Source organism: Phycodurus eques, chromosome 21 (assembly GCF_024500275.1).
Source record: "Phycodurus eques isolate BA_2022a chromosome 21, UOR_Pequ_1.1, whole genome shotgun sequence".
Classification (NCBI taxonomy): Eukaryota; Metazoa; Chordata; class Actinopteri; order Syngnathiformes; family Syngnathidae; genus Phycodurus; species Phycodurus eques.
Window position 1 is genome coordinate 13,873,736 of NC_084545.1, and position 25,417 is coordinate 13,899,152.

General features: G+C 42.8%; 1 protein-coding gene across 1 annotated transcript in view; it reads left to right on the forward strand.

Annotated features, from left to right (window-relative positions):
• Nucleotides 1-25,417, forward strand: part of zfhx4 (zinc finger homeobox 4) — an 87,316-nt gene that overhangs the window by 49,062 nt on the left and 12,837 nt on the right. Inside the window, exon 7 of the mRNA XM_061666105.1 lies at nt 19,376-19,474. Within this exon, the coding sequence (XP_061522089.1) occupies nt 19,376-19,474 (99 nt within the window). The remainder of the gene's footprint in view (nt 1-19,375; nt 19,475-25,417) is intronic.

Genomic DNA, 25,417 nt, shown 5'->3' on the forward strand with positions numbered 1-25,417 from the left:
GGCGCTACTGCACTCAGTAATGAAATTATGCCCTGAATGGAGCTGTGTAATCAAATCCATGCAGAAGAAGTGGAATATGACAGCCTGCACGACATGACAATTTTTAGCTAAACTTGTGCAGACTCTGAAGTGACGAGATTTTGCTCGGACTATGACTGTGTTGCTGCTCTGTCTGCACCGTACTGTGAGGTGTGCGCCGCGCGCGCGTGTGTGTGTGCGGTGCGTGAGGTGTGCGTGTGATCGTGTCTCATCGCCCATTAGCCAACCGTGTGACCATCATGTGTAAAGCTCCTCATAAATCAGATCAAGCAGAAACACAAGGGCGCACTTTTCTTCCCCCTGCGTACTTGTTTCTTCTTTTCTTCACTCCCCTCTATCCTCCATGAAAAAAACGATGGTAGATGGGATCTCATGGAGGTAATTACTTGTGAGAGCAAGGCCTGTCATCCGTAGCCCCCACCTCCCACTGCACGCCCCCACCACCACCACCACACAACATGCATTAAACAGGGAGGGAGATGACCTTCTTTGTCTGGGTCCCCCTTTTAAACAAAAGACCTCTTCTAACTTGAAGACCAAAAATACGTTTATTACATGTGTACGTGTACTCTGTATGCCCTTTTGTTTTCTATTGAGTGATAAGGCTCTGGGACATGTTTGGTCCTAGTCAAATTATAGTCGCCGTGCTAAACACTTTCCGAGCGGCTGTAGGCTAAAATGAGCCTAATGGACACTTATTAGCCCTCGATGTGCTTGTAAATGGATGGAGATGTGGACTTGCATGAGGAGCGTGTTCCTTGATGAATCCTCGCTTCGGCAAGCTGTGCGTGTGCATTTGTGAGCATGTGATCACGTGATTTTCAACAAAGAGAGTAGATAATTTTCTATGTATACGAGTTATGACATCAAGATGTCTTTGAGGCATTATTGGTTTGTCTCTCTCACTTTCCCTCCTTTATGTTTTTTTTTTCTGCTCGGTGGGGATGGTTTCACCATTCCACTGCTTCTCTTTTATTTCCACGAAGGTCTCTCTTCAGACAGACATCAATTTCCAGGGTTTGTCGCCGTAATTTGCGGCCATCACATAAACATGCACAGATGGTCGGAGGAGCGAGAGAAGGGATGCAACACACACACACACACATACACACACCTCCTTTGGTTTGCAAAGTTACACACATTACGAGTTAGACTACCTACCTACTATCTTCTATACTCACCGGTCACCACATTTAGTGCACTTGCAGAATCTCACACCGCCTGAGCGATATGAAAGGGACACTGGGCAAATTAACACGTGGCTTGATTGATGTAATTCATAATTCATAATCATAACATGAATAATAATAATCCCTTGCTTTATAGCGGTTCACCTATTGCGGGTTCAGTGCATTGCAGATGTTTTTTTTTTGTTTTTTTTTTCATATTCATAGCATGCATAATTCGGCATATTGCGTGATTTGGAGTATATGCTGTGATATTTTTTCTGGTAAATTTTCATATTCATATATCGCATAATTCAGCATATCGCGGGATTTGGAATTGTATGCTGTATTTTTGTTTTTGTGTAAAATGAACACTTGCCAGCCCAAAATATTAAATATGAAATAATATTAAAAACGAGAATAAAATTCATTAAAACATGTTTCAAGGAATAGAATGCACATTGTGTACAGTACTACTGTGCCTTACTGTATGTTTAAAAGGTTGAAAAGTGTTTAAGAGTATAAAAAGTGTTTATATGAGTATTGTCGATGTTATGGGGTGGGGGATTGTTAAAACTCTGGGGAGGTTCATACGGCTTGAAAAATATGTATCAATAATCCCGAAAATATGTGGTCACCAATTTGAGGATTTATTCCTGGTGATTGTTGACAACTGCAAGTTCCATAAGAAGAGCGACCAAAATAAGGACAACGGTAGGAACGAGAAGGCCACATTCACAATTACACTGCATGAACCATATTTATTTATTGATTTAACTTAGCAATTTCATTTGAAAAGACAAGTCAAGCCAGGTGCCACAACAATTGTTCATACGATGCGTTATGGTGAGGGCCAACTCAAAATAGATTGATATGCATTGATGTCCGTGTCTGATTTGTTGGGCTTTTATATTGAAGTTGGCCCTCATAGCACATTGGCGACCGTACTGTAATGAAAAATCCTTGTGGCCTGACCATAGTCCTTTTTTGTGCCTGAAAACATGACATGCGCCATTGCTTCTTCCTCGTCCAAAGGAATAAATCTCTCTTTAGGCCTACGGTATTTGGTCATGGTGATTTGAAACAATGAAGCCTCCTTTCAGGATTAAAGGGAGAAGCATTTGCGTAGGCATTTGTCACGCGACGTCGCTATCCGGATTGATTAATATGGCAGTGCCCAGTATATTTTTTTAAATTGCTTTTAAATGTACTAAATGTGCATGGAAATCAGACCATATTTTCAAATTCTTTACAAAAAACATTCACTTTTCGCTGCTGCAATGAAAAAGAATCGCCCTGAAAGAAGTACAGTCTCCCTTTAACAATAGTTATTACTGTGGTTGCTGCATCATAAAAGGCAGAAAAACGTGTCAGTCGAAACACCACTGCAAACAACAAAACTGTATTTTTTTTTCAACTGCATCAAAGCAATCTAAACTAATTGCTTGAGCTTGTGTACCATATTGGCCGCTCAATAGGTGTATGCTCTGTTTTTGTTTTTCGTACTAACTTAAATATCCATAACTGAGGTTTACAAAGCCAGTAATCACGTGTATTTTGTGTGTGTGTAGTAAGTAAGAAAAGTAAGTAGTATTATTATTGGAGTCCAATTCTGCCCTACAACGCACGTAATCAAGTTAAATGATGAATTAGCCAAAAGAGAATAAGCCACACTCAAATGCAGAATATATGTATTATTAATATATTTTGGGCAAGCAGTAATTTACCCCCAAATTCCCCCAAACCAAGCTCTCTGAGGCAGTGTGGTAATTTTTTTTAATAATTCCATGCAAGCAAATGATCATTACCGTGTGGTTTGTGTGTGCACATACTGTAGAGAGCCTGACTGAAGAAATGAGCCTCGTTCACCATAAACTATTTTTGAAATGGTGTGTCGGGGGGGGGCGGTCAGAGCTTGGCCTGATTGTTTTTCTTTGAGTGGAGGCAGCTCTTTGGTGGAGGGGGTATTACCCGCGCTAAATTGTTCCCTCATGTTTTCCGCCAAGGATTCTGTGCCCTGCCACACTGACAGTTATAATTTGCAAAAATTGCGCTGATTATCTGAATTAGCATACCTGACCAATGCCACATTAGCCTTATTTACAATACAAAGCCGTAGGGCTCTGAGGACGCATACTAAATATGACTTAAGCCTTTTGAAGAGGATGTCGCGTACGTCTGTGATGTCACAAAAGGCCTCCCTTAAGGTCCATATGGACCCAGGAGCCTCTGGAACAGGAAGTGTTGAATAGAAAGTTAGTTTTGATGCAGAACGCTTATTATAGACTGTTTTCCCTCACTTGGAGTCTCCTTCGTTTCATTTTGTTTCAGCTTTTTTTTCATCTGCCCTCCCCCCTCCTTTCTTTAGCCCCCACTCTTCGTTATTTCATCCTCCTTCACCTCCATTCTTTTCTCCCCCTCCCTGACCCCCTCATACACCCTCTGTCCATTGACTCTTAACCACAGATGGACAAAACAATGAGCCGTGTCACACAGCATTAAGACAAACAATCGGGTGATGGGAGGGGGCCCGTGTGGGGCCGGAGCCACGGTAACCAGGCAATGCTCGGGCTTGGTCCAAGCAGCCGCTAATCTGAGACGGTGATGATACAATTCGCAGATGGACATCGGAGGCGGCTGACACACACACACACATGCAGATCCACATGCTAAATTGTTATTGTCAGGAAGAATTTCTGTCATCCCTCCCTCCTTCCACCTCTCTTTCCTTTACCTCATCCATCAACGGGAGGTATGGCATTGATAGAGGCTATTGATTACCTATAGCTCAGGCTAATCGTCGCTAACTGGAGGAAGCTTTGCAGCAATAGCCCCTGTCAATGGCTTGTTGTGTGTGCGCGTGCGTGTGTGTGTGTGGGGGGAGGGGGGGGGGGATCTGTGTGTGTGTGCGTCGATGTGTGTGCGTGTCAGTCTTCGTTTGCTTGCTGTAATGTAGTGTAAAAGGAAATAGTACAATGTTGGCCAAGCAAGTGTCTAGAATAAGGCAAATGTAGGTTTTTTTTGCTCCAGGTTGTGAGTCCTGCCAAGTTTCACCTCCCTACGTACAGTATGTGATGACAACCGCTCTCGCTCTCTCGCTCTCTCTCTCACTCTCTCACTCTGTCTCTCTCTCTCTCTCTCTCTCACTCTCTCTCTCTCTCTCTCTCTCTCTCTCTCTCTCTCTCTTCATCTCCCTAATAGGAAATTTGAGCACCCGGTGTGAGATTAAAGCTCAGAATCAATGCCTTGTGAGCAATCATTTCCAGACAAAATCTCTTTCATCTTTGCCGCTCCCCTTTGCACCCTCCCCACCCTCTCCTTCATTCTCTTTCGTTTTCTCTCCCACCTCCTAATGCTTACAGGGGGTCCCGTGTCATGACATCCCTTTTTGGCTTTTATCATGTCCTAATAACACTGAGAAAATAGAGAGAGGCAGAAAAAAACGTGACACCGAATCAGAAAAGGATGCTGGGAGAGAAAGGGAGGGAAAAAAAGAAAATAAAAATCCACAGAATGATCTGGGGGTCTCGACTTTGATGTAGGATGTCTTTGTCCAAATTAAACAAATATGCCTCCTTGGATTCATCTCCAAGCTCTTCATAAAATGACATCTTCTCATTTTGCTCTTTTATAACAAGGGACAGAAGTGAGGAACCAAAAAAGAGGAAACACTTCATGTAGAAACACATATATACAGATCTGAAAAATGAATAGAAGTAACATGAAATAAAGAATGGAGTAGGGTTGGGACAAAATAGCGTGATATTTTGTACTCAAAGCTCTTGTTGAAGTATTGTATTGATACACCAGCATCACATACAATATGTCCACTGTCTAAACATTTGCACACCTACGACCCAGTTTTGTTTTCATGTTAAGAAAGTGTTAAACAACCCTGGATACGTGTAGACGTCATGGAGCTTGCCGCAATTTAAAAAGAAGGTTTTGCGCTTCAGGTAGCTCTGACTGTGTGCGCACCATAGAAAATTTGGGAGACGGCCGCAAGTTTGAAGTGATGGAAGTGGAAGTGTTAGCAGACGACAAACAAACGCTGACAGAAAAGAAATCTATAGCTCTAACAATTTTCGAGAAGACAGCAACCACAATAAAAGCCGTGCTTTGTTTGATTTAACTCTCCCCCAGGTGTGTGGGAATTGGATGTAGCTGCCCATCCTACATGGCATTGCATTTAACACTTGGGACAACACACCTGAATAACCGCTCTGGGAGAGGCCAGAACCAATTGTCACAGTGCGCTGAAATCAAATGACCCGTCGCAAGGATATGCAGCGTTGAAAGGCGTTTTCAGACTCCTTCTTATACTGGCTCCAAGTCAGCCCTTAGATTATTCACAAGCTCCAAAATTGCATTTCTCAATACAAAGATATGCGGCAATAAGTTTTGTTTTTGATATGTTTAAAATATTTGGATGATGTATCATTGTATGGTCTGGAAACAAAATATTACACCACCCTTTTTTATTCATTTGAATGCTTGATACCACTAAAGGTATATTGCCTGAAAAATACTGTGAACATGACAAAAATGCAGCTGATTCTATCATGCTGTATGTCCTATCTGACATGCTTAAGATTCATTGTATTCCCAGTTATTATCGAAGTAGTACTTTGATATGCATTAAAAAATGAACAAGAAACTGAAGAAAAAGGGTGGTTGAATGATTTTTTTTTTCACGACTGTATTTTTGTCTGCATCACTGATATATATCGTGATACTATTGTTGACAAAATATCTCCAAATATTTTACCGTGGGGTACTCTGCAATTGTCACTCCTAGAAAGGAGGATGCCACAGTTACATCCAGCGCTCCGAGTTTGACCAGGAAACACACATGCGCACGCACACGCCCAACTTGGCCAGAGCTTTGTTTCCAAACACAGGTTAATAGGGAGTGAGGAAGAGGAGCATTGCAATTTTCTGCTTTTTAGCCACCAGAGAATTCTCTCCAGTGTAAGAGGGACCACACTCTCAACGTAATAGGCATTTTGCACCCTCATCACCCCTTTGCACACACACACACACAAACGCACGCACACAGACACACCCACACACACACATAGCGGAATCATGTGGGAGTCAAAGAGGCCAGTCCCGAGAGTGCCAGTGAGTGTTAGACATGCATGGAGTCTGCAATGAGACAATCAGCATGCTGAAATTGAAACCCTGTTTGGAATCGCATGGGAAGGCAGGACGAGGAGCCAAGTGGGAGAGGCGCAGAGGAAGAGGAGCCATAACTGCTTCAAAAAAAAAGAAAGAGTGGAAGAGACGAAACAGGGAGGATAAGAGGAAATTGGAAGTGATGTTTTGTTTAATTGCTTCATAAGTGATGACACGGATGCTTATGGCCAAAGAGAAGATGTTGTTCATAGACAGGGGCATCAAGCATCTGTGTGTCCATTGTGTCCGCCCCCCGGCCACATCAACTATAGGACACCGTTAAAGTATGGCAGTTTGTGTCATTCCGCATCGTTCAGGTTAATTAGCAGGAAGACACACAACTCTCATCCTTTACAGTATAATCAGAATAATTACTCTGGAGCTTCCGGTTTATTAATATCTACGCTTCACATACCTGAGGACATCAAGACGAGTGTTTCCCTTTTTTCCTCATTATCGTCTCTAATTGTCTTTTTTTAATGACAATATTCCACGCTGTGCCAGCTCAATGTAACAATGACTCAGGTTGTGTCAAAGTGCGTGCCACGGAGCTGTCCGCTTGAGTTAAGCTCTTTCCGTTTGCTTTCGGAGCCTCCAGCGTACAAACACACACACACACACACACACACACACACACATGCACGTGCACACACATATGTGATATACACACTCAATGCGACAATATCAATGTGGGAGTTCCTGTATCTGACACTAGATTAAGAAGGCCAAGTGGAAGAATGTCAGGGAACTGCCTTGTTGCATTTGCAAAGAGGAGAAAGGGACCATCTTGTCACACACGCACGCACGCACACTCACACGCACGACCGCAAGAGTCCTGTGCTGTAAGTGAGCAAGTAGCCTCCCTTGCATTATTCACAGCAGCCAAGTGATCGAAGCTTGGTTCAATAGCACTAAAGCGACGCGCGCTGGAGAGATTTGTCTTACAAAACCTTGACACACACACACTACCTCACGTAGTCTGCTCTCACAAACATTGATTTTCGGTGGTGGGAATCTCCCAGGCTTTGGACAAAACGAGGGGCTTCCCCCGTCAAACAAGCCCAAACACACACACGTACAAGACATTGTAGGTGCTCTTATTTGAAGTCTTTAAAATTGTGATTTGATGATGCTGGGGTCCAGTAGAGATATTTGTCACTGATCTAACAGTGTTTTAATGAAAGTAATATTTATTCAATTAAACTGATTTTTTATTTCAAGGCTCTTTTTTTTTTGTATTGTAAGAAAGAAAATGGCTTTGCCTGGTTTCCAAAATGGATACTATTGGTCTGTCCCCACTTCATCTGTTATTTTTAGCCAATGTTAACCAATTTAAAAGTGGTGAAAATTGCTCAAGCGCAAATTTATTGAAGAAGTGTTGTAAAACTCTGCCTCTTTTCTAGTTCTGTGGAAGCAGTGCAGAATATTTGTTGCCTATATTGAAAGTCTGAATGTTTTTTAGATGATAATAAGTGAAATAGTAAGGTTCGAAACATTTGAGTAGGCTTGTTTTGATGTGCTGGTGATGTGGTGACGCTGTATTCTATCTAATAGCTAAAGCATAATAAATTAGCACATTTTTTTTAGCATATTAAATTAGTGATTGAAAATGATTTTGGGATGGTGTTGTGTTGATGTTTGTGTGTAACGGTACATGAGAGCAATATAAGATATGATACCAATTTCAACAAAGTGGTATTTAGGTAGTCCTTTTGGCGGTGTGAGGATTTCGCCCAACATTGACGGTATACGCTGCGTATCCCTTCTATAGTTTAGAGCGTATTGACATGTATTGACAAATCAGCACTCACGTCTGTCCTATAGATGCACTACCACACAGACGGAGACACTGCTGTCCCCCTACGATCTGGATCTGACCTTCCAAATCCCTTATAATCATCTGCTGGACCCCCAACTCACTCACGCACACGTTTTCCCTTCAATCCCGGGTAATGGTTTGGGGCAGAAGGCTTGAAGCGGTGGGCCTCTCTCCCAGTGCCCCAGTGTCTTAAGCTGTCATTGATTAAATGTTAACTGATATACTCGGCCCTGGCGATCTTGTTAGAGCCGGAGCAGGCGGGCTGCTAGACAGACAGTTTAGGACCCCGTGCACCCTTTCCTGATCAATAGCGCAGATAAAGATTTCATCCATCAATGAGCTCCCAAAACAAAAGGTATCAGAAACCTGATTAGCCCCGTGGGGACATACACTACCATGTGGCTTGATGCCGCTAAAAGATGCCACAAGCACCTTAGCCACCAAGAAATGGGCCCTGATACACACACACACACACACACTCGCGCGCACACACACGCGCACACATGTATTTGTTTTTTCCCCTCCTGCAGCCCCACCTGAAGTCAATCAGCTCCTCACCTAATAATGTAATTACACCTGATGGGCACACACACACACGCACACACATTTCGGTTTGCAGATAAGCCAGCTCTGACTTTTCCCCGATGAAGGTTAATTATCCTGTGTGGCTCACTTAGGTGTGTGTGTGTGTGTGTTTCCTCAATTACCTGTTCATTTAAATCCTCCAAGCACGCCAAAGGCACCGCAAAATGTCTGAATCAATGTCTGGGCGACCACCGCTGTTAAAGTGTATCAATAATGTTCTCCTATCTGCTTTCCTGGCTATTGTGACAGTTTGAATGTCCAAGTCCAGCTGTAATTAAGACTTAAGTATAAATCAATAGAAAGAGTCATTTGAATATAGATTTTATTTATTTATTTTTTTTGCTTTGAACATCCTACGGTTTTCCCATGTTTTTTTGTTCAAAGTTCAAGGAGAGTCAATACTTGCATGTCCTGTCATCAAAAGTGCTAATTGGGGAGAAAAGAACAACAGTGCGTCTCGACGCCTCTCAAATTGTAATTGTAATTATTTTAAACACAACGGTATGCTGGTTTAGATGGCAAAACATAATCTAATTGGAGGATACTAAGGGGGCAATTTATGCTTAATTATGTACATTATTTTGATGGAATTTTGCAAAACGCTAGTCACTGTACAACTGAGCAACTTTACGCCCGTGCAAGTAATAATAAAGAACATAAAAAAAACGGACGTTTTTTTGAAAACACAATATTTTGAATTTAAAATGTAAGTTCAAAACATTTAAGGTTGGTGGCACGTGTTATTCTCAGAGCGTGGGATTAATTAATACTCGAAAATCTAATAATAATAATAGGAAATCTCCTAAATTCTTTTGCGAAAAGGCTCAATTATTATCCGATATGTGATTCTGGCCCAAAGATCAATCCAGAAAAAGTTGTATAGAATGCGAGCCGCTAGCCTGCCTTTCATTTGATGAAATCATATCGTTGCACTTTTGCTCGGCCATTTTGAGGGGCTAAGGGGATTTTCAAGTGGCGTGTCAGGAACTGGGAGTCTAATGCATGGAAACATGGATCTTTCTGTTTTCTGACGGCTAGCGGAGATAAGGGAGCGATACGGCTGAAGCTCTGGCTCAAATCTAAAACAGATCCCGCTGGAGGAGGCAGGGAGGGCGGTGGGAGGGAGGTGTAGGAAAGGAAAGTGAGGGTTACGGGGAGGGGGAGAGAGGTAGCAAGAAATGGGAATACTGTCAATCCTCTAAGTGTCTGGCGGTGTCTCCCTTTCTTTCCCTCTTTCGCTCCCTCATTCTCTTCCCCTCTTCGCCCCCACTCCCTGGGTAATCTGATTTATTCGAAGCATATGTGCGCTGCTCTGTCTTTGTCTGCCTCTATTAGGGCCGGTGGGGGCCCATATGACATTGTTTAGCTAGTAATGAAATGGACATTTTTTGCATGTTTTTGAGAAGGTCTAAGGAAAGCCAGCACTCCTGCTTTATAACCATCTGGGAATACCATCTCCAGGGCGTTTGCCCCAGGTCTGTGTGCCTGCGTATTACAGGTTCCATGTGGTCATTTCGAAGCTGATTCTGAGCAACCTAATGAATATTTCTGCCCGGAGATATTCTTCCTATGTTGAAAAGTCACGCCGCGCTCCAGAACACATAATAACACAAGACACTTCTTGCCCTCCTCTCTAAAGGGAAATGACAGGTCACATAAGTATGACATTGTTAAATGGTAGCGCCCATCAATAAGGAATGTTACCGTGACATGAATGCATTCTCTGTTAATGTGACTTCCATTGAATGCAACACAAATACAGGAAGAAGATAAGGCCTCGAAGATCAACACATTGCATTCTTACACTTACATACTTTTCTGTGACTGTCATGCACGATTACCTTGTTGCATTTGAGGAATGAAAGCAGTCGGTTTCAAAGTAGGTAAAACAGTACAACAGCCTGATGGGATAAAGATCTTTTGAAACATTATTTATTCGTCTCCTGCCATCACACACATTGACAACAGAGGGCATATGCTCTTAAAACCGCCGCTTTTTTAAAATTAGATATCCTCTTTTAGGGCCTCTTATTCATTCCGAGAAGACGAAATAAACCCTGACTACATGACAAGGACCACTCTGGTCAATTACCAACAATATCTGCCTTGCTGGTATGGCTGTTAACCAGTGCGGCGACGGATATTCAGATAAGGAGGAATAAATGGAGGGACAAATAGGATATATGTGGATGGCTAGCTGTGTGAAATGATTCAAAGTAGATGGATAGGTAACTAAATGGATGGATGCATGCGTAGACGTGGCGGCGAGATCTTTTCGGGCTGATAGAGTCGGGCAGGTATGCCGAGAAACAGCTGCTATCTTCATTAGGATCATCTATCGATCTTGGACCCTCGCTGTGTGTGCATGATCGTGTGTGTATTTGAGGAGGGGAGCGGCGACACAAGGCAGCATCCGTAGATAAGTGCTGGTAATCGAAGAGAATGAATTCTTATCACAGAGATGGGAGCGCCATTAACCCTCATCTCCCTTTCTGTTTTTGTCACTTTTTGTTTTTCCCACACGACTCCCTCTTTTCCTCCATCCATCCACTGATCCCTCCATCCAGGGTCAGCCTGGTGAGCGTGTGCGATATTTCCACTGTGTGTGCCACCTCACGGTGCGTGCTTGTGTGTGTATTTTACGGCCGCTGCTGTGCAGAACGCCTCGTCGACCAGATGTTTATAATCAGGGGCTGAATAAATATTGCGCCGAGGTATGATAAAAGATGGGGGAATAAAAGAAAACAGAGCAAAGAGATGAAACAGAGGAGGGGAATTCTCTTTTCAGATGATTCCTAAATCTCCCGGTGAGCTTGCCGTGCCGCCTCTCCAATCTTGCCCTTCCGTCTCAGCTGTTTCAGGCAGCCGAAACGCAATATGGCTGTTGTGCAAGACGCAGGTGTTTACGTGTGTGGAGGTGGACAGTCGGCGCGCAAGCGCGATTGTGTAAGGCCAGGTGTTGCGCCGCAGAACCTTTTGAAGCCATATTGTTGTCCTGTCTTTTGTATTTGGGATTAAAGAATCATATACAGTACCTCTCATGCATGCAGCACTAAAAATGAACCTCCCCCTCTCTTAACATGCAACAACAGCTTATTTCTCTATAGCGAGCGAGCCTTTAATCTAGGTTATGTTTATTCAAATGCTTTTTCTTTTTTTTCTAAACATTAATATGTGTTTTGTTAGGTGCCCGCAAGACAGCAGAGCGGGCAATTTGAGGGAAAATGAAACAATATGGTATCTCAGGAAGTCGTAATTGACAACAACAAAGCAAATTTGAAGCTGCTGATATGAGCATTTTTTTCCCTCCCCTCTCCACACAAAAGTCATTTTTCAGCGTATTCCGTCATTGACATTCACACCGGGATTGCGTTAAATGGGACAATGCTATTGTCTGATGCTAAACACTTCTTTTTTTCTTGCTGGCGTAATCTGTTCTGCTGTATTTTTACCGATAAATAGTCAGGTGTGGGTGGATTTGAGTGTGTGGATGGACACACATGTGTTTACATGTTAGCATGTGGCCTTTAGAACGCTGCATGAAATACATGGAGCACAACGTTGCCGTAAATGTGTGCATGTGAAGGGTGTGCCTGTGTGTGTGTGAGAGAGTTGTTCCGAGGCCCTGTTGTGCAGGAGCTGCAGCCCCTCTCTGCTGGGTTGATGTTTAGTATTTTAGACATGCTACATTAACAACATCTGGTTAAGATCTAAATGCTTGTTAAACGCGCTGAAATTCGGCGGGGAAAGGTACTGGGAGAATGGGCCGGCGGGTGGGGTGGGGGGGGGTGTAAAAAGGGGAGACTTGGGTAAATAAAGATTTGAGGGTGAGAGAACAGGAGGGAAGGAGATCAGTAAGTCTATAAGGTTATTACTGTGACAGTATTACCGCTGGCCCTTGACTCCGTGCGTGTGCGCGTGCGTGCGTGCGTATATTCGGGTGTCCGCGTGGGACAGTGTAATGTTTCAAAGCTTTCCCCTTTAGAACCAAGAGGCCAAACTGGAGCCGTGCGCACTGCACAGAAATGTGACATCACACTTTGCATTCACACACTCACGTGCACACTCACACGCAGAGAGTCTCGCAAGGGACATATGTGACCGGAGTTGTAAGTGGAAATCAACATCAGCGATAAAAGTGCAGGAGACATGGTGGTCGTGGGTGTCAAGGCTGCATTACTTCCACGTGCAAACATAACACACTAATGATTATTTTCCAAATGTTATTAAGGTAGGAAAGATGTATAAAGCAACTCTCATTGTGATTCAATCCAATTATGATTAAAATACAAGAGTTTTCATGGAGTTTTTCATTGCTGGAGCTCAAGAGGCAGACCGTGTTGTGTTTGCACTGCACCACCATTTAAGGCTTACTGCTTTTGTGTTCTGCTCAAGCTTCAAGTTCATCTCCCTTATAAAGTATTTTTCTTTGGCTACAGCTATGAGTACTGTTAGAGTTAGTTCACACTTCACACTTTGGCACCCGCTGATTGAAATCTTTTTTTTTTGTAATCATTTTTCCCCCTTTACCCATTTTATTCTTTCTTTTTTTGGGCGGGGACCAACCCTGAAAATGCTTATTTGCGGTATATCCCCGCTTATTCAAAAATGAATTTTTCAAATGCAGTTATAATGTGTAAATCAAAGAAAATTGTGTAAATAAAATAAATTTGTAAATTAAAATAAATTTGTAAATAAAATTAAAAAATATATATATATATATATATATATATATATATATATACGGTGTATGTATACTGTACACACGTATATATTATGCTCATTTTCCTCTTTAATGAGCACTAGCCCAGCCCCTAAAAAAGCACATTAGTGGTAGCTTGGTCCCCACTAATGAATTCAGCCATTTTGGAGTCTCCGAGTCCAGTTTGTTGCGTGTTATTGCTCTGTAGTTGTTGTGCTGTGCGACCGAGTCCTCCACCGGGCACATAATGACCCGGAATGGTGGTTATGGGCCCTTAGGGGCTGACAGGAGGGGGAGCGAGTGGTCTCAGAGCAGGTCATTATACAGCCAGAAGAGACACACGCACCCACACACACACACACACACACATTCACAATACAACCTCCATCATCCATCTCCCATATGTCTATTCTTCTATTTTCTTTCCAAACATCTCTGTCTTGCTCTCCGTCCTCATGCATTGTTTTTACTTGCATGGCGCTCTACTAGCAATCTTAAAATAATACTTAAAGATGAATTTAGCAAAATGTTGCTTGAGTAGATAATTTTGGCCATCCATGTGCGGGTATTTAAAAAAAATAAAATAAATACTGAAATCTCCCTACCTCTGTGGTAACATAATAAATAAATGTGAACACATTTTCTGTCAGTGAAGCGTGAGTTACCCAATCAGGAGCCTGGAAAAGCAACAGCCTCAGCTGCACACTATAAAAGTGTATTATACTCACATTACAGCTCTCATACAATTTGCGTGTTTTTAAAGATGCCAAACGTTACCCTTGTGGATTTCTTATTTATTCATGGCCACGACCAGTGCTTCCAATTAATAGCTAAATGTAAAACCACGGCAACTTGGGTGTGTACCTGATCAAGAGTCACTTAATTCTTCTTCCTCTCCTCGCAGTTAAATATAGGCTGGCGTCGGTCGCCCAGGGTAATCGGACCCGGGCTGTGTGGTTAGAATCAAGCTCACTGTCCGGCTTTAATGTTCCGAGCGAGCCACATCAAAGGAGGATCTCGCCAGGCTGCCAAAATCCAAAATCACACCCACTGCCTCACCCAATGTGAATGTGTGTGTGTGTGTGTGTGTGTGTGTGTGCGTGTGTGCACAAGGCGGTGGAAGGTGGCTGTGAAAGTTTTGCTCTGGTTGCGATTAAGTTGATAGTCGCTGCTCTTTCACACACACACACACACACGCGCACGGACGCACGCACTTGCACATGACAGCTCACATGCAAACACATGCAGTCACTGTCTCACTCACTTGATCAATGGCGCACATCCACGCACACACACGCACAGAGTCGTATGCATCTACACTATCATGTGGTGTGTAACTGTCAGGGTCAGTCAGAGGGCAGACGCTGTGCTGATGTATTGAGAGAGCTCGTCTGGGAATGTCCTCAGCATGGAAACGCATTCTCGTATGCGCGAGCACACACACACACACACACACACGCACACACTTTTGTCACTAATCTAACTGAGAAGGTGGGGAGGGGGGAGGTAAAGGAGGGAGAAAAAAAAACACTGATGAGGCCCAGATGATCGCCCTCCTCTGATCGCCCTCCTCTTATATTTTCCCGCTCCTTCCTCCTCCCTCTCTTTTCACTGTCTTTCTTTCTCGTGTTTTTCCCACTCTGCTTACAGGTAGAGTGCCCCCTAGAGGTTGGTTAAGAACCCTGTTGGGGATTGTAACCATCCAGGACTGCCTGCCAAGCGTACACCACAATATTACATCTTGAATGGGATAACTAACATCAAATAATATTGTAGACTGTTTATATTATTTGTATTCACATTCCTATGATGTTATGGTTCCCTTCTTTATTTTTGGAAAACAACACATACACATTTATAGCTGCAGTAAAAAAAAAAAATAATAATAATAAACATACCTCCTCTTGCCTAAATGAAGACAGGGGGAATAAATATAAAGATGGACGCACCAGCAGCGGCAGTGAAAATTGCAGTGTCTGTAGCTGGGGCTCTTTTGGCTGACAGGAGATATTTCATTCCTGTTGTCACCCACGTATTAATAAAACATCAGCACTCCTATAGTCTCTCTTTTGTCTATCCTCTCCCCTGTACACACACACAGAAAAGGACATACATTTGACTGAGGCTGTTCATCTGCATGTACCAAATGCTCGCACGAGCAAAAAGTAAAATATGAATACTATAATAGTGTTTTCATTCACATACCTCAATTTGATACATTTGCCTATTTTTGCATGCGTTGTTGTATTTGAAAGGGTTAATGATATCATGTTTGCAAAGAGGGAGGTGTACGTCATTCAATTGCCAAAGTTGATTGTATGCAAATTGCAAGCTGACCTCAGTGTCCCTTTTGCCTTAGTTCGATGAATATGACCGTGAGTGTTAGTGTGTGTGGGTGGGTGGAGGTGTGTGTGCGTGTGTCTGTGTTATACAATGTGGTTACTTTTCTATTGTTTTTTTTTTTTTTTGTAACACTCTTTAATAAACATTAATGCACATTTTATAGGAAAAGCATGCAACATTATGGGACAAGTGTCAATTACAAAATCGAACAAGCAACATAAGACATTACTAAACAAAGGATTGGGGGTGGTACATAGAGTTGTGCTAGTTGATGCTGAGCAAGCACATTGGGGGGTAGTGAATTTGTTGAAGAGAGAAAAAAAAAATCATCCATCCATCAAATTCTAATACCAGCCATCCCCATTAGTGTCGTGGGCAAGCTGAAGCCCACCCCAGGCGAGAGGCAGGGCACTCCTGGGACCGGCCACCAGGCAACTGCAGGGCGCACACAGACAAACAACCATTCACACTCACATTCAAACCTAAGGGCAATCTAGTCTTTTTAAAGGATGAACCGTCTGGTTGAAAGTTTTTAGGAATCGGCTCTGTATAAAAACTGCATGAATGGGAACCAGGTGTTATAATAATGTGGGATATTGATTGTCTTTTAAATATTGAAAGTTCCATTATCAGGTTGTCCCACTGAGATACAAGATCTCTTCCTTCAGGGAGTCCTAGGCCAGGATGGCACATAAAAGGTTTTCAACATAAAAAAAACATGCATAAGTGCATATATAATATACATGAAACACAAAAACACCCACAAAAAAAACAACAACAACATTAAGACAACTAGACTTTATGCCGATCTGATCGGTATCGGCTGATAATTAGCATTTTATGCTGATCGGCTTTCATGTCATAATTCGCCGGTCCGATCAATGACGTCGTCGATCGGCTCCGCACAAGACATTTAACTCCACGTCTTCGTCGCGTATGAATCCAAAAGCTAGTTTATTTTTAGCCTTGTCACGTGTCTTGTGACGCAGTCGTGTAACTATCTGACGGCCAATCAAGCTTTTTCAATCTCGTCACTGAAAAAACACATCGTCGGTGTGGGACTATTTTGCGGTGTCTCAGACAAACAACAGGTTATTTGCAGTCTGTGCACAACTGAAGTACGTCGTGGGGAACGTCATCGAAATGCTTCAACGCAACTAATTTGATCGGGCACCTGAAGAATGTACACAAGGAATGCAGTGTGGGGGAAAAAAACAGCAACAAAAAAAAAAAAGAAAGAAAAGTCAAACTCTGGACAACACCGTCCATATAGCCGGAACAGTGAGAAAGTTAGAGTCAGCATGTCATTAACAGTATTTATTAACGTAATTTTATTACAGTAAGTTAGCACCCATTATTTCTGTCATGTTGTAATGTTGATTTGACCTAAACTTATGTCCTTGGCCAATCCTTGAATGCCCCCTAGAGGTCATTGATGTTTTACGTTTTGTCTAAAATGCTCGAGAACAATTTTGAAGTGAGTACTGTTCAGTATACAGGACACAAGTATGTGCAATAAATGAACAAGTCATGTAAATAGACACATTGCTCCATCTTGTGATCGGTTCGGTGATCGGTTATCGTTTTTTTAAAACTCGCTGATCGGCCCCAAAAATCCTGATTGTGTAAAGCCTAAAGACAACTCAACTAAACAATCCAAAATAAAACAAACAAGCACAGCAGGCTACTGGTGCTGTAGCAAGAAGCATAATCGAGTCAACAACAGCATCAGGTAAAACAGTTCCATGTTTCCTTTAGGGCTACTTGTACCATACCTTTGAAGACACTCGCAGTAGGGAGCGTTTCTAGACAAAGACTCTTTTGCCACTCATTCCATAAAAAGGGGGCATAGTGTGAGAATGCAGCTTTGCCAAGCTCTGATTGAATCAAAGGAACATTTAAAACCATCGTATTTACAGCTCATCTTGTATTAAAACGGCAGGTGTAAAAGGACAGAAGTCTGGAGATAAATAAAGGCAGCTTACCTACCAATGACTTCAAGATCAAAAGCAACTTGTGAGATAGTTTTGTTTGATAAAGAGAGGTCCATGATTGATAAAGAGTGCAATGGTGAGTTCAAGAGCCTGCACCTGTTACGACGCATATAGCAGTATGGTATGCAGAGTCCAACTTTTTGGAGTGGGGAGGATGGAGCATGCGTATACAATAAATCACATCACCGTAGTCTAATACAAAAAGAAAGGAACTGCACACACATATGACTATAAAGAGTATATATGTATACACACACACACACACACACACACACACACACATATATAGTGTATGTACACATTCCCCACCTCATTTTTTGGCAGAGGAAAGGGGTATGTGGTGAAAGAAGCCCTCTTACCCTCTCTCCCCCACCTACCCCCGCGCACACATTAAGAAGACATGACCGTTTTAACGCTTTTGCTTTTATGTGAATTTGATTTTGCACGTGCGAGAGAGAGTATGCGTGTGTATGTGCGTACGTGTGTGTGTTTGTGTGTGAGTTTGTGTGATTTGACGCCTCGCTGTAAGTGTTTCACTTTGGGATTTTCTATTCATTTACTAGCTCTGAAATGGAGGAGGGCTCTGGATGTGGAGATGCACACCCGCACATGTGCATGTGTGTGTGTTTGTGTGCGTGCGTGCGTGTGTGTTTGTGTGCATGCGTGCGTGCCCACAGGCCTGGTTATCTGGCCTCTCTCAGACTGCTCAAAATTCATTACAAAGTGACATCAGCCCAGCCGGAGACAAATGATGGCTGGATGAAAGGGAGCGCTGGAGCTCGGCTAGGATTAGTGTTAGCTTGTGCTGGCGACACATATACACACTTACACACACACACACACACACACACACACACACACTGGCTTTAATCCACTGGCAGAACACTGAAGATACACAGAATTATCAAACAAGGGGTTGAACTCTCAAAGATGGCTAGGCTAATCTGCTAATAGTAGAGTGCGTGTGTGTGTGTCTGTCTGTCTGTCTGTCTGCCTGAGTGTGCGTGCATCCGCGCGCGTGAGCAAATACACATGCATTTCATCACACGTGTGCATGCACACATGTTATAAAGGTATATAGGAGGAAAAAAAACAACAGACTAATCTGGAGCATTTTCACTTTTATACTGTAGTGTAAAAGTGTATGTTTTAAGTTGTAAGTATTCCAATCCGAATGGATATGCATGTTAGAAAAAACCATTCCAAATATATGTAGATCAGTAAAATATAAAAAAGTGCGAGGTGACCAGAATGACAAATACAGCTTCCACGCGAATGTGCCTTATTTCAGGCCATGGATGTTTTATGTTTAACCCTGCAGAAGACGCACGACAGGGCTATATTTAACTGGACACGTGTTAAAGCATTTTTTTTCAGTCGATATATACTGTACAGTGAGTCAACTTGAGTCATGTTCCTTTCGAATATAACTGTTTGTAACACATGCAAATGCATCATTCAATGTGTCTGCTTCCTGTCAGTTTTAGTGCCGTTTCTTCCATGTTCAGAGCATCACGGTAATCTCGTCTTTCCTTTGCTGCATTTTCAGAGGAGACCGCTGAGGATGGTGAGAGACCTCCTGGCTCTTCTTCCAGGCCCGCATCCAACCTCACTGACCGAGACGTGACTGACAGCAGGAAAACTGACAGTGAGCACACACTCGCACGCACACACGCACACACACACACACACACACACACACACGTGTGCCTCTTAGCATAAAGCATCCCATCTTTCCCAAGTGATTGTTCGCTCTCTTTCTCTCAGGAGTAAGTTTAAAACATGTGTGCGTAACATGTGAACGCTGCTGACTAGCCTCCATGTGACCTGCTTTAATCATTTCCATCTGTCAGAACGCGAGAGAGAGAGACAAAGTGAGAGTGAGAGTGAGAAAGAGAAGGGAAAAGAGGAAAACAGAGAGAGAAGAAGAGGGACAAGTTGTGGTTATTACAAGGCAATGTCCAGGGCCCAGATTATTTTTTAATCAAATCAGTTTGCGTGCTTGTAATTTATAAGCGCCTTGCATTAATCTTTTCCCGTTCTTGTGCCCTCTCCGATGACATATTAATTTTTCATAAGCTCGGGATTAGATGGGGGGCTGGGTGAGGTGGCTGCTGTGTATATGTTTTTCTTATATTGCATCTTTGCAACCCCTAAATTACTTCGTCCCTTCATTTTCTTTGTCTGGCTCCATCCATCATTTAATTGTTGGCCAAGATGCAACACTGTCACTGGGTTTTAATTTAGACATTCAAATAGCAGAGAAATAGTGAATGACCATGAGAAACAATATGTATATTCTGGCTGGTGGTGGCAGTGGGACAGGGGGTCAAATTTGAGGGCTTCAGTGGTCAGGATAGCCCTGCCTTTGTTACTTGAGATTTTCCCCAAATAGGAATTCATATAGTCGTTTATGTATGAGATGGAAATCCACGGCTAGGAATGAATATCACATGGCACCTAGCTCTCTCACTCACACTCCGTTATTTTATCACATGGGGTTCTCTCTCTTTCTCTTTCCCTCCACTAATGTCCTCCTCTTCCTCTCCAACCTTAACCATGCAGACACCTACCCTCCATCGGTCTCAAAGTACCCCCCCCTCCTTTTTTTTCCCTGCCCGCCTCCTGCATCCGAGCATGGCATACCTTGCTCCATAATGTGAGGCTCAATGAGGCAGAAGGGGAGCCGATTGAGGCTGGGGCCTATTAGTTTGGCTCGTCATCTATCTTTCAGTTCTATCTCTCAGAGAGCGACTGGCGGAGGGAACCACCATCCATGCGTTCACCCCCATATATTACCGCTAATGTCATTTAACACCACCGCACACATGCCAAAAATGTGCAATGTGCAGGTTGCGACGGCTTTTAAAGCAAGCTCACTATGTGTGAGTCTTCAAGTTTGAAACATCTATCGATCGATGGCTCTATCTAGCGATCGAGCTACACTGAAAAAAATGTCCTTTGAATTTACTGAATTCGAAACATGTACAGACGCTGCACATTATTAAAATGTGATAAAATAACATATCGGCGGAATATCGGGCGGAATCCTTGCATCTCCAAAACCAACACTTTTCAGGAAACCAAAAAAAAACAGCATCTTTAAGAATCCATTAACATTGCATTGTCAGAGAGAAGACTTGTTCAATAATTTGTTAAAAAAATATATACATACAAGATTTTATTTGCAGTTGTACACCAAATTTGTCTTGTAGTCTGGTCCAGGCATTACATGCTGTCTGTCTCAGACGTGTCGTCTGTCCCACACCGCCGACATGTTTTTTAAAATAACTTTATTGGTGGTCAGATATTTACAGTATCACATCAAAAGACACGCGACAAGGCTAAAAATAAACTAGCTTTCGGATTCAAATATACTGTGCACTATGGCAACGCAGAGTAAATGTCAATGACGTCGTTGACATTAAACCTGATCACCCGATCAGCATAAAATCCTAATTATCAGCCGATACCGATTAGGCCGATCAGACCGGTGTAAAGTCTAGTAGAAAACTATGAAAATTGACGAAATTTAGACATACGAGGTTTTCAGCCCGACACTGATAATGTATGATTTGTTCATTATTTGTTTTTTAGGAAAGAAATGGGAAAATTGACCCGCATTATGTGCAACTGAAAATTATCTATCTATCTATCTATCTATCTATCTATCTATCTATCTATCTATCTATCTATCTATCTATCTATCTATCTATCTATCTATCTGTCTGTCTGTCTGTCTGTCTGTCTATCTATCTATCTGTCATCTGTCACAAGCCCTGTTTCCCCCCCCCCCCCCCCCCCCCCCTCTCCTCGTTCTCCAACTTGAAATAGTACAATTTAGGGACTCCTTCCCCAGCCTCCAGTCTCTGGCTCGCTTCAGATGTGTGTATGTGTGATTCCCTATGGAGGGGAGGGATTACAGTGTGGCCAAGTGAGCAGTCTGCCGCTTGCACACTTCATCGCCGAGACGCTTTAAACAAAGAGGGGCCATATAGATGCAGAGGGGAAGAGGGAGATGATGAAAAAAGGGGAGATATGATGAGGGGGGAGGTGCGCGGAAAGGCAGAGTGGGCTTTTCCCTTGCTTCATTTACATTGTTTTTTTTAAATCCCATGTCACTTTAGATTAATTATAATCCATGTTACATTCTCCATGCAAATGTCCCTGATGTGGATTACTTCCAGATAGCTTTGTGCTGTGTGTGTAGATGGTGCATGTCACCACGGCTCGGGGGTCTACTTCTTATAAATAACCAACCAAACAAAAGGCCCCAGCATGAAAATGAGCCTGTCATACGGTCCAAGGAAATTTGCAGATATCTACCTGCTTCAAATTAGCAGAGATATTACTCATTGCTCCCGCAGTCAAATATATTAAAAGCATATACAAGTTTGGATTGTGCAGATAACAGGGGGAAAGAAAATGGAACTGTACACGAACCAGATTAGATTTGATGTATTCCATATTTAAATTTTTTTACATTTGCATCTATCTTGCACATTTGAGATGAGGGCTCCACTTGTTTTCAGTCTCTCCGAGATGAGATTAAAATATATTAAAGGCATTAGCATGTTTAATTACAGGCCTGCAGCTATTCTTTTATGCGTGTGTTTTTTCATAATGACAGCTTGTTGTTCGTCATAGCCAATTTGTCAAATGTGACAAGGCCCTGTTCATATTCGTTTCTCTTATCAGATGCAACTCCAACAGAAAGGAAGGCAAGTAATTAAAAACACACACATAAATGGCAAGACAGCTGTTTTTTAGCATTCTCTCTCGCTCTCTCTCCTTCCGTAGCCCGTTGAGTGCTTTGGTGGGAGTTTGGGGTTCAAAGTGTGTTGTTGTAATGTTATCAAGTGACCAGGGGGTCAGCCTAATGCGTAACCTCAGAGCAAGAGACAAGTAAATCATGTCAACCGGCCCTCCCTGGCCCATTTTGGCCAGCTCCCCCTCGTAGATTTACTGCTTCATAACCTTAGCCAGTCTGCCAGGACTCAGCAGCGCTAAATTGAATACTAAATCCAAGCTGCCGCCACCCAGCCTGCTTCCGCTTAAGTTGTGGAGCCTTTCGTATTTTCACGAAATTGTCTGGAATGAACGGTAATTGCTAAGTCGCTCGCACAAGGTCAAAGTAGGAAAGTTTGCACAAAATAAAATACTTTTTGTCACAAATGTTAGGCACACAATCAAATTATACCCTTTAATAACAAAGGGCTTTTACAAAGAAAATAATGTTTAATATTGATGCCGCTGTCAGAGTGGTATTCATATAACTACAGCATATGTTTAGTATTGCCGTTGGAGTCGTGTCGAACTGCACTAAGAGCTGCGACTAATACATTGTATTTAGCTGTATGAAAGGGAGAACATATTCGAAACAGTTTTCAGTATCATACAGTGCATTTCTACCTCTCTGCAGACCACAATAATGAGCATATAGTTGAATTAATATTGCTGCTATATCATTCATTATCAATACTTGTCATGCAGCTCTTTTATTGGCTCTCACGCCATACCTAGCTACGCACCTGCCAAGTCGATGATAAAGAAGATTGATATTGATGTGGAACCCACAATTTAAATGTATACTACATTTTAAAATGGACAAATCCTTGTAATCCTTTACCTTATGTAGCATTCGTAGTTGGGATCCCTTACTTTGGATAGCACAGCTGTCCCTTGTGTGTACTTTATGAGAGGGCATTTTTTTATTATTAAGTCCATTTTGTAAGAAGAGCTTGCATGCTTCTTTCTCCTCCAATTCTCTTTCTTTGACTCTCCCTCCACTGCTCTTGACTTCTCTCCATCTGAGACCGTACTTGCTTGTAAGTGCGCGTCCGGGACACCCTAAACACCACTGACAGTCGCAAATAAAGATGGGTGGCGAGTGTGCTGCGCTCTCCCCCCCTGAAATGCAAAAGGGCGGGTGAGTGTCATAAATCTCTTTTTGATTTATCTAATCAAGCCAGGTCCTGCTGCATGCAGACATTTGTCATTGGTGGAGGTGGGAGGGGTGGCTTGCAGTGGTTACAGGGTGTCAGGTTTATTCGGCCCCGCCGCTTCACTGGGCTGCAGCTGGTGGAGTCCACATGAGGATGGAGGGAAGGTGGGAAGGCAAAGAAAGAGGGAGGAGCGAAAAAGGACAGAGTCATTAAGCAAAGGATGCAGACTCACCTAGACAAAGGCAAACGAGCGACGTGGTTGCCATCTTCTTCTGGTTCCCGTTCAACCCCATTATTATTTTTTTAATGGTTCTAGCTATCCATGCAGATTTTGAGAGCAAAAACCAGCAACTGGACATTTGATTTTGTCTCATAAAACCATAGATGGCATATGAATTGTGCTTTTGCCCCATTGTGTTGTGTTTCAAGTCATTATATATTTGAAGGGCACTTGACTTTAGAAGGCATTTTCTCCAAACAGCTTCATTATGCACAGGCAGGGTTCACCATTTAAATCTCCTAAGTGGCCGCAGAGACAATGGCTCTCTCGGCATTCAAGGTCAGCCCAACTGTTTTTCTTGATGAAAGCACCAAGACAAATCTGCATCAGAAGGACGGACACACAACCGAGCGTGCAGCCATTACACAAACATACATTCGTTCACGATGACAGTAATCAATGGTGATGTGTGGGCTCGCTCCCATCCGCCATGTAAATGTGTTTGCAGCCTCTTGTCGGACAATCGCCTCATCTCCCTTCGCATGGATGCAATTTAGTTGCAAATTGAGTGAAAGACGGAGGCAAAAATTGAAAGTTGAAATTAAAATTTGTCATAATGAATCCGGGAGGTGGGGCGATACAAAGCAGAAAGGTCAGGTTATATGACGGCTGCAATGAAGTGTCAGAAGCCCGTCGCGGAAGACATAATGTGCACACAGACATGCACACTAACACATATGTAAGCCCTGCAGGGGCACTGGCAAACGGCGTAAAACAAAATTATCTTGCTATTCTGAGCTGCGGACCAATTTTCGTATGTTCTTGGAAATTCACATTATGCCCTTGTGTTTTTTTCCCTTTTTCTTCCCTCCTCGTTTTCTCTTGTCACTTCCCTTGACAGGCCAATATTTCAGGCTCCAGATATAGAGGATTACAAATAAAATAAGTGGAACGCCTACTTAATGCAACAGAATTAAAATGCATGAACTGGCCAGAGGAATTGATATGCACCCAATAAAAACATGAGGCACGGAATAATATGAAATACAAAATGTTTTTTTCTCTCTCTCGTCTACACCCTCTCCACGTATCAGTGCTTTGATTTCCCCCTTTTTCCCTTTGTGCATCCAGCATGAAGCGTTGATTCGCAAGAGTGAGGCTCGCATATTGCCTTGAGTGACCAGGCAAGGGAGGGTTTGTGGATGATGACTTGGGGAGGGGGGGCAGAGTTTTCTATTGCTGGGTCTTTGTTTTGCGCCGGCTGTGTAGAGCTGCAGTGGCTTTATGTGAGGATGAAGCTAATGAAAGATTTATCACTAAATACAACCAGAGGCTGATCTCCCCACACTGGGCGCTGTTTGTTAACATCGCACACACTTACACATGCACGTACAAGTCGACACACACACTACTGTACCAACAGCCG